At 39.8% G+C, this 11,522-nt stretch overlaps 1 protein-coding gene across 1 annotated transcript; it reads left to right on the top strand.

Moving 5' to 3' along the window:
• Window positions 1–3,232: 3,232 nt before the first annotated feature.
• On the top strand, window positions 3,233–3,967 carry m17 (IL-6 subfamily cytokine M17; the record flags this gene model as incomplete). Its single annotated transcript, XM_080743447.1, has 2 exons — window positions 3,233–3,358; window positions 3,503–3,967. The coding sequence occupies 2 exons, from the start codon at window positions 3,233–3,235 to the stop codon at window positions 3,965–3,967; spliced, it is 591 nt and encodes a 196-aa protein (XP_080599573.1).
• Between the last annotated feature and the right edge of the window lie 7,555 nt (window positions 3,968–11,522).

The following is an 11,522-nucleotide window of genomic DNA, read 5'->3' as shown; positions in this document are numbered from 1 at the left end:
CTGTGTTTCCTCGATCTCCTGCGGTCTGACCCAGACTGTTTGATTTGGGTTTGATTTGGGTGTTGATGACAAGCTTTTTTTCACTATGCCTGTGTAGATTGGCACGCATTCAACTATAAGTTCCTTGAACTGTTGACAGTCTGTGGCACCATCTGCAACAGTTACCTTCTACGTTTGAAACAACTGGAACAACTGGAAAGCCCCGGGGGAGGGTAGAGAGCTTGTGGTGTGCATGGCGGTCAAGGTTTACCTGAGATAATGCTGACAGAGTTGGGTGCTTCCCCCTTGCCTTTCTCAAGTAGTCAGTGGTATAACAAAAAAGAGCGTTTTCCTGAAAACCTACGTAGATGTGAAGGCCGGCCTGAACATCTACAGTAAGGTACTGATTAAAACTGATGCAGCCGCCTTCCTATTCCTGTAACCTTGCATACAATTCTGTTGGATTTCAACAAGATCACACATTTCTAATAATATTACAGTTGTCCCCCTTTCTTATAGGCGAACTCTTATTGTGTGTAATATGTGTATATTAATTAGAAGGAAGAAGACTAGACCTTTATTAATCCTGCAGGGGAAATTCAGTTTCAGCTTCACCCACCTGATGGCTGCACAGATGGGCTGACAACTGAACTGAAAAAGCTTAAAGTGTTTGGTATTTCAAGGCAGTCTCAACCATAATACATGCATAACTTCTGAGATGGGACGGGATAGGGCATGTTCAGAGTGCTATGGCTGTAAGATTGATAGAGATAATGTTTCTGATGAAGAGATGATGTTGTCATCTCAGGGACGGTGTTAACCTGACATACCTTTCCGAAGAAAAGACAGATTTCACAACCATGCTGCATTCACATCCGGTGTCGTGGGAGGCTACTGTGTGAAAAGACAGGAATGTGAAGCACAAAGATAAGGTATGCTAAGCTGGAAAAACATAATTCCCCCAAATACAACACATCCTACGTATGCATTGCAGGCTACTTCCTCCTTGGAAAGTTATATGAATGATGTTATCTAATGTAAGATGTATCACTGCTTAACTCACAATCAGGGACATGCTGGGCCCCTGATTCAGCCCGGGAAAAAGAGTTGGAGAGGCCCTCATTGCGCGCTATATAGATCTCTCTCTATAGCGCTGCTGCTACTCACAAGATGTTTTGTATTTATCATTTTAAAAACGATTTAAACTAGTGAAAACAGCTGATCTACAAGCACACAACGCCTCGCGGTGCGAGGCGTTGTGTGCTTGTAGATCGGCTGTTTTCACTACTTTTGTGCGAGGGCCTTGTATGATGAAGCAGGGATTTTTTCCTAATGGCCGGCCTGGACCGGCCGGGAATGAACCGGCCGTTCGGGAGTTGTTCTGCTTTTCCCAATGGCCAGCACGTCCCTGCTCACAATGTAATACAACAGCCTCATGAGAGCATGACCACAGCAAGGAAGTTTTAGTTTAGACTTTTGGAGTGATGACATAGCTGTATTGCCTGTACTGGTTAAGGTGACCCAACCCATTACAGTGAAGGCAAAAAAAGTATATGATTGAGAAATTCTATTCCTGTGACCACTACTTCCTGTAGTAGATGCTCAGGGTGAAAGTCATCATATAAAGAAGCTACGTAAATCAAGCAAACACACAGGCTAGATTCAAGTGCCAAAGATACAGGGGCCTTCTCAATAACAGACGGCCTCTCAACCCACCATTATTTTTACGGGCACCCGGTAAAATCGGATTCTCGTATGACGAAGTATATAGGGCTTAAGTGGTTAAAAAAATTATTGTAGACTCAGTCTGGCGTACTCTAGTGAACTCACTTCCCTTAATGGTATATCCAATTCTATATTCTCACATTCTCACCGATGCTCTCTAGAGGGCGACAGAGCAGCATTTCACGGTAAACTGTGCCATAGATCATTGACCTCATATAATATTGATCACCAAGTATTTCATATTTATTTGCTAAATTTGCCAGGTTGATTTTGCTTGAATATTTCAAACCTACCTGTGGGAGTGTGTAATCTGTGTATATCCTTTTCTCTACACAAATAAAACCGCCAATGAATGTTGTGTTATTGTATAATAAACTATGTGGTTAATCAGAAATGCTTTTCTTTGAACCCTTTTAATGTGGGCAAGGTGTGGGGTGTGGGGTAGACTTATAAGTAAAGGGAGGGATACAAAAAAAAACTCAGAAAAAAAAGAGGACATTCTGGGAAATTTTGTTGCCTCACAATGAGCACGTCATTTCCTCTTATGACAAATGTGTGGTTTTCAGTCTTTAAAAAGTTTTTAAGGGGTGTGATTATGACAAGTCTCTACAACTGGCCTGTGGCACTGTGCGGGGAATGAATGGTCACATAAAGAATATGCATTTACCTCTGTCAATACAACCAGCAACAAGTAAGTAACTTTACATCATTATCACCTGTCACTTCATCATATAATTACAATTAAAATGTCATGTTTTACAGTAAATGCATTTGCCATAATTGTCTGATGGATGCATTTTCAAAGTTTCATACTATGGAGAAAGGGAAGTTTTGATCGTCAGAAACCTGAGTATCTTTCCAACAAACCCATTGTAATGCACCTAAGAATGTGATGAACATACATGAGACCACTGCAAAAGTGGAGATTATGATGTTTGTATGGCTCTGCATGTCTGATGGAGCATTAGTGCATGGGTCTGTGAATCATGTACTGTACCTTTGTTATTATACAAATGTGTTGGTCTGATCATAGAATTATCTGATCCATTTAAGCCCTATATACTACTATACTATATCGTATGCCAAATTGTGAAAATAGCTGATCTACAAGCTGACAACGTGTCCCGATGGCACATATTGTGAGCTTGTAGATCAGCTATTTTTGAATGGTTTTGAACATTTGCCCAAAATAGGGATGTCAGGGTTAATGTGGTTAATAACTGCTGACCACTTCCAATCTTCTGCTTTCTAATTCTCTCTCTCACTCACACACACACACACACACACACACACACACACACACACACACACACACACACACACACACACACACACACACACACACACACACACACACACACACACACACACACACACACACACACACAGTAAGACATTTTCCTGGTACCATATTTTCCTAGTCACAATATCAAGTAATTAGCTCTCATAGAAGTGGTGTATGTTCTTCTTCTTCTTCTTGACTGACCAGTACATTTTCTCCTCAGCATTACTCTCCATTCTGTTGGTCATGACTGTTGATTCAACACGAGCTGTCCCACTATGCCGAAACCAACAGTGTGGGGTTTCTCTACAGCAGTCTTTGAAGTTAACCAGGCTCATACATAAGGAATCTGTTGATCTCATCAGAATATACGTAAGTACAGAGTCAGGTTTCTCTTTTTGAAACAGCATGTTAAATGTGATGAATTTGCAATTATATATCTAAATATTAACATTGGTGCATATGCCACTGTGGAATTAACACGTGATCTTTTTATTTGCTTTTTGCAACCTGCAGAAGGCCAGTCAAGGGGAGAGTTCAGAGCTGTTCTGCAAGACATCCTTCAACAATGTTCCTGACCCCAACATCGCAGGCCTGGACCCTGCAGAGAGAATAGCGAGCATCTACACGCATCTGCAAGCTTTCTTCCCACATTACAAAAGGGTATTTGAGCAGCAGACAGACTTACAGCTACCTGGAAGCACACTGCTCACAGAACTCGCGAAGGTCAGCGATCGCAGCGTCACGCTGGCCAAAAAGATAAACTGCCTTTATCAGAGTCTCTTCCCAAACCTACCTTTGCCAGAGCCAGCAGGAGGACCGACGCCACTGCCACCCTCTCAGAACATCTTCCAACAGAAGGTGTATGGCTGTGTGGTGCTTAAGAGATACAAGGAGTTCCTGTCAAATGTTGTCAGAGAAATGAGGACTCTGAAGGGCAAAGTTTGCAAGAAGAGGACACAAATGAATGAATTGTTTTGAGGATGAACAAAAATATGGCCTCGTATATTTTCAACAGTTACATACACTGGTAATAGAGGACTTAGGATAAATCAAGGTGGCTGGCTCATCATTGAATTTCTTTCAGTTTATATTTATGTTATTTATTATTTATTACATGTTTATGACAGAGGAATATATTAAATAATGCATTATTTTAATATTTAGTGCTTTTCTTTCTGCCAGGTCAAGTTGGTCCAATATGTTCAATTTGTCAATGTGTTGAGTGTGATGCATAAAGAATCATTAAAACCGACTAATTATAAGTCAATATTCATATGTATTTATTTCTGTAGTTACACAATGTACATAATGCACAACATGTCCTACAAAAGTTGCCCTCTTCAGTTATTGTCATGTTTCCATTTTGTACATCGCCATTGATTGGGTTTGATCCCAGGGCAGTAACATACATAATATATATATATATATATATATATATATATATATATATATATATATATATATATATACATACACACACACACACACACACACACACACACACACACACACACACACACAATTTTATAATAAATAAAACATATCAGACAGTCTACATTTCCCAAAGAAAATGCATGTATTCAATTACTGTATTGCTGACCAAAAGCAGGGATAAAGCATGACCCCACCGATGATCAAAAAAATTACCAAAATATCAAAAGCACAGTCACGGATTGATTTCCCCCAATTCTCCCCAGCAAATAGAACCCTGAAAACAACAACACAGCTGTGTTCTGCACAGAGGCAGTCCACGAGGTTAAAAGCAAATGGGGAAGCTGCTGAGACGCTGACTATGTGATATCAGTTCAGTGACGCACGTCTTGGAAGACAGATAGGAAAGATTTTGTGAAACAGGCAGGCTGTCTGGCCAGTCACAAGGTGTGGGTGTGTATGGGCCTGACTACTGTATGTGTATAAAGTGTATAGAGGTCTGTCCATGCATGAAAAAGGCATGTGAATGTCAATGTGTGTGCCACGGAGTGGGCTGGACTTGTGACCACGATATAGACACCAGGGATGATATGGTCAACTGCTTATCGTTAAGTTAGTCTTAATTTAACAGTTTTCCCTGGGTCACAAGCTTTTACCAAAAAACTGGAAGTTGGTGAGGGATTCACTCTGGGTCATGAATCAAGTTCCCTGTTATAACTCAACTGTTGAGTTTTATTTAGAGCAAAAACACAGAGGGTATGTCTGGCAGCACTGGTTGTACATTAATGTGAAATCAGTACAGTACATAAAACGTCTTTGTTTACATATTACATTTACAATCGACAGCAGAGTGAATAGATGTGGCTGTGTATCATGAGCTGATTTTGATATCATGCAGCATTCCTATCAAGCACAGTGACACCCAAACAAAGTTCCAACCACTATTTAACTTAACATCAATGAATGTCAAAATATCTAGAAACAAAATACAGTACATGCAGAGAGGCATGGCATCAAAACCAAATAGCTCCATATGGAAATGTGACAGTTCAGAGAGTACTTTTGAGAGCATACTGTACTATGAACTATGATGAAAATCACGCTTGTCAATGCTCCTGGATTTCCCAGGAGTCTCCTGGATTTTGACCCTGGGAATCTCCTGGGAATCTCTTGGATTGACAAATGTCCTGGATTTCTCCTGGATTTGGTATCAAACTCCCAACATTCACCAGAACACAGGAAATTACATCTACTATGTTAATACTTTTCTGGGGGAGGAACCCCAGACCCCCCGCTTTAGGGGTGGGGGCAATGCATGCAAGAAAGATCATACAGTTATTCACTTTAGTAATGACTTAAAGATGAGAAGTCATTATTAAAGATGTCCTTTGCTTCAGTTTAAGGCTGAAATTGTACCCATGCTAGTAAAGCAAGCCTGATAAAAGTATGTATCAAACATTCACAAAATTCACCAGAACACAGGAAATTAAATCTACTATGTTAAGACTCCCTAATCGGGAGATAAGCGACCGTAGGTCACTTATCTCCACAAATAGGGCAAAAATGTGTTTTTCCAAAATCTGCCTGAGCCATGTTGATGACATGAGTGTAGACATACTGTGTAGTGATTTTCGTGATTTTAGGGCAACATCTGTAGGAGCAGTGTCCAAAAATGCGTTTTTAAAAATGGGCCTGAAGGTGGCGCTATATGGGACAGATTCATGTTGATGGGATGAGTGTAGACATATTGTGTAGCAATTTGCGTGATTTTAGGGCCAAAACTGTAGGAGTAGTGGGCAAAAATGTGTTGTAAAAATCGGCCTGAAGGTGGCGCTAGAAGAGGGCCATGTGAGAAATGAGGGGTGGGGTCTCCGCGCCGCCGAGGCGGACGAATAGGTACCGGCCCCGGCTCTCCCGGTGGCTCCTAGGCCAAGTTAGGTCATTTTATGTGCGCTGCAGTGGCAGGGGGTCCTCCACTGGGGGCGCCACCACTTTTGCATCCGTTCTGGAGCACAAGGAGTCGGTGGTCCCCGGGAATTCCCCGTGAGCAGCCCCGTTGGGGTGGTCATTTGGTCATTTTTGCACATTTGGTCATTTTTTACATCTGGGGGTCCCCCAGGGACCTGGGGGTCCCTGGAGCTCCGGGGGTCCTTGGAGGTTGTAGTTTGGCAGGCAAGGAGTGTGTGTGCAAAATCTGGCATGGATCGGGGCAACGGTTGCGGAGATATGAGCAGGGCAAAAGTGTGACGTGTGACGTGTGACGGACTGACTGACGGACGCACGGACACCTGGTGGAGCTTTCTGTAGTAAGTGCGACCTACGGTCGCAATTATGTTTTGTTTTTACTTTTGGTTCAAATTATAAATGTATTTATTAAGAAGCCGTGTAATACAGAGGATAACGCCTGGCTAAGCGGTCATTATCGAGAAATAAAGATCCCTTCAGGGCAGGCTGATAGCCACGCACCTCTGCAAATCCCTTCAGGCTAATGCCACCTCCACTTCACGATTTTTATTTCTCGATAATGACCACTGAGCCAGACGTTATCCCTTACATATGGACGGGTCTTGAGACAAGGAACGAGAAGAAATACATAGCACACACACACACACACACACACACACACACACACACACACACACACACACACACACATATACTGCAAACGTACGTATATATTCATGAATGTACTCTTCAGTGCTCTCCAGATTATTAGATTATTAGTTGCAAATGTCATGATCAGTGTTAAGAACGTTTCGGGGTACAATGCCGGAACCCCATATATGGATATAATCCCATCGTGTCATACAAGACTTCTTCTTTACTGAATTTCCCCCTTGGGATAATAAAGGTATCTATCTATCTATCTATCTTCTTTCATGTATCATCGTCCTTGATGATTGGTTGGCGACATTTTATTTCACAAGATGTCTTGTTAATTAGGGGAGGCCAAGGGGCTGGCTGTCGTCTTCTCCCCCTTACTGAGACGTCTATCGTCATAGACAGCACGCGTTGCCGTGGCTGACATCATGGCCGTACAAGGGTCAACGGCCGTACAAGGGTCAACGGCACAAGGAGATATGGGTCATAAGCCATGTCATGCCTCGAAGGTGACTGACAGCTTCTGTCTGGCCAGAGCACCAACTCATTGGTTCAGGCTCTCGTCTCATCTGCTGCCAAAGGCATCTGAAGAATACTATGGGATCCTCCCAGTGAACCTTGTACACATTGTGCAACCAGCCTGTGAGCTCTCGATTTCAATCAGTCTCCACAGCAATCAAATTTTTAGCCTTTTATTTAAATTATATGTACAAAATGTTACATACAGGTAGCCGATACCTAAATCATAAAAGGTGCACAATGTAAACCTATATAGATTGTATGGGACTAATCTCTCAAGAACAGACTCTCAAAAGGAACTTTTCTTTGACGATGGCTAGCCAGATTGGTATGGGACTGACTATAATTCAATATGATATGCAAATGCAAAGAAATAACTCAAATGTATTTCACCATGCATACCTTCATAGAATACATATTTTGTGAAATAGTAGCCTACAGATGACAGATAAAAAGAAAACCCCCCCAAAAAACATTGACACTGTGATACATGTTTTAGTCTCTGGAGGGCAGCATAGACACATAACAAATAACAGTAAGTGCATAGGTTACAGGAAGGTTTATGTTTGATGCCAAGAAATATTAAAACAAAAAGATTATACACAGTGCCAAGTTATTACAAGTTTATTTAATTGAATGTAAACGTTTAGGCATGGGTTTTAATGTATTAATTTTAATTAGTTACTGTTAAATTAATAGATAAAATGTAGGCATGCGTTATTGCGTTTACTGTGGTTGGAGTAAACATATGGGTGGGTATACAGTCACACTTCCTGGGATCGAGCACTAACCTTGACACCTCAAAGGATAGATTATTCAAAATAAATGATAGGAAAATGAATTCTGACCTTGCATAATGATTGACTGAGAGACTCTAATGAGACTCTATGAGTGCCAGTATCTCAACGCATCCATCTTATTTACCTAGGCTAGAAATCCTATTGTAATATAATATTCTTCATTTGGTGATCATAAATATGAATAATGACTCTGTGGTGTAAATAATGCACTCAAGGTTATGATATAATGTGGTAATGGCACCTTTGGCTGTGTACTACAGTACACGTACACCAGTTTAAGTATTGACTCTCAAAATAGCATTCCCTTGTGTATTGCGTAGAAAAATAACATGAATTGAATTGCTCAATTTTGCATTGACAAATCGCCACATCCCAACTTTAATCTGTACAGTTGCACATACAAGTATTTTGACATCCTGACATCCTATGCTATGCTGCTGGAAAATACACATACAGTTGGTGATACATGCTATACAGTCCTGTGGACATCATGCCAGTGCTTCAGTTATCCTTTTTTAATCTATTAACACCATGCAGATTGAAAATAGGAGATCTACAGGCTTGCAATGTGTTGTGCAACCCGATGTGATTGTAGCATTTGACATACAAATATAAAGGGTTTAAATGGCTAAACACTGATCATTCCCTGTGACTTCAGCTCTCAGTATAAGAGTACTGATCTGTACTCTTAAGATGTGTGCTGTGTGTGTAGATTAAAGATGTAAAAGTCAGACATAAGCGTAAGAAAAAGAGAGCTCTGCCAATCCTCAACTACATCAATAGGCAGTAAGTTCCCTCTAAACAACTAACATTTTTGCCAGGTCAAACCTATACACACACTACAAAGAGTCCTTAATATTGGTCCAATAATGAAACATAAAATCTTTGAGGCCCACTAAGATCTCCAGACAACTACTTTAGTAAGCATAGACACTTAGCCATTCAGGGCCAATAATTTGGACAGCAGTTTTATAGCGTGTTCACATGTTACATTGACAGTGTTTTTCCTTTGAATGGCCTGGAGGTGTTACCACATGAGAAACACCAGATCAATTTTATTTTACAAACAATATCTTTGTATCACAGGAAACCCTCAATGTCATTGAGGCTTTCACCGGAACAGAATATGCTTTCCACAACAATGGGAAAGGAACAGTCATCCAAATAAATATGTTTAGACGCCATGATAGAACATAAATAAATAACATATTGATTGATATATTGGCTCTGTTAAAAATAATCGTTTCAATTTGTATAATTATGTGTTTGGTCTCATAATCCTGTAAGGCAGGGATACTCAAACTTCTGAACCAGTGGGCCACATTACAAAAATATCAAGGGGCCACGGGCCAGTTGATAAAACTAGTACAGCGAGGCGTTGTGAGCTTGTAGATCTGCTATTTTTGATAAAATTACATTACTTGAAATTTCTCTATTTTATTTGCTTTATTTCCACAGTGCAATGTGCATTATTGTATGGCTTAGAATTCCATTTATATTCTGTCAATGACACAATTTGTAATCAAAGTCATTTGTTACATTTTCTCTCATTTTAATAATGCTGTGCAATTAGCATATTCCACACAAACACTAAAACAAAGTAACGTATATTTGTCTGCTATTTGTCTGGGTTGATATCTGTCTGCCTAGCATCAAGTGGGATAACATTAAAGATAGCTGAGCACAAATGGCTTTTTACAGAAAATAAACTTAGAAAATAGATATATGGCTAAAATCTAATAAAATCAAACAATCTACTTAAAATAGATAACCCAGACTGTTTAGCTACCAAATGGCTTGTTAAGTAGAGCTACGTAGGCTACATCTTTCTTTCATTTAGGCCTACAATGACGTTTTTTGGGTATGCTAATTAGTGGGACAGAGCCAAAAAAAAAAAAAAGAAAAGAAAGAAAAACGCGAAAATCTGCGATTTCAGTGGGCGCTTTCAAGATGTTTTGGCCATTATCTCGGGAACGCAAGGTCCGATCTGCTCAGTTTAAAGCTTGTTGGATGCGTGACTTCGAGGACATTAAGCTGGTGGGCAGTCAAAATTGTGCCGGAAGTGGCCCGCGGGCCGGAGTTTGAGTATCACGGCTGTAAGGGATTGGTATTGATATGAAAAAGAAAAAAAATCATGCATTCATTAATTCACTCATTCAGTCAGAATATTCATGGAATGCATTTGATAATGAAAACTAACAATGGTGTTGCATAAACCTCAACACATTACCATTCTCCATTTACACAATTAATATTCTCAAACAATACTAATATTACTATTTTGAAAATCACATATGTTTTATCTTAAATGCCCATTGAAGAGAAAGGGGGATTATTTCACTCCAAAGATTCCAAACAGATGAAAACAAAACAAAATATATTCCAGCAAGAAATGTAATTTCACATGTGAAAATTGCCATGAAAGTGAATATAGGAAAGGCACAATAATCTCCAATTAATGGTGTCTTAAATAGTGCAAATGTGGGGTGCAGAACATGCAACCTTTTAATTGTGTGAATCAAAAGTTTGTGTTCTATATTACATCAATGACAATCTTCATTGAAGAAATGAATATAATTATATCCCTGATTACCATGTATTTGCATGCACACAGAAATGCTTTCTGTTACTCAGCAACACGATAGTTAAAATACGTGGATTATTGCTTTATCTGACAGCGGTAAATGATTTGTTGCTAAAAGCAAACGTTCAATAATTCATATTAATATTCCCATTTTTTGACACATACTATAGATGTATCTCAACAAACCAACGGGTGGTTCTGATTGTCTATTCCTTAAACACACACAACCTCAGTTACATAAATGCATAGCAACAACCCCAGAAACCACCTAGAAACTGCCAATGAACCATCAAGCAACAAACACACTTGCAACTGCCTAGTCTACAATAGCAACTGCAGTCATACCATGTTCGACTATGAGGATGACTCATATTGAATAGATTGGCTATTTTATCATATAATATTGCTAAAGAAATATTGTGAATGCTAAATCCATATTGCTTTTATATTTGTATTTGCATAGTTATCAAGGCATAAGTGTAATGTGCGCAAAGAAAAACCTGGTGTCAGAGGCAACTAGACAGCATAATCAAAGTTAAATATGCACACAAATTTAACCACATAGAATTGTTGCATATACTGTATAAATATCTGGGAC

This window comes from Nannobrachium achirus, assembly GCF_963921795.1.
Source record: "Nannobrachium achirus genome assembly, chromosome: 15".
Taxonomy (NCBI): Eukaryota; Metazoa; Chordata; class Actinopteri; order Myctophiformes; family Myctophidae; genus Nannobrachium; species Nannobrachium achirus.
This window is presented reverse-complemented; position numbering and strand designations above follow the sequence as displayed.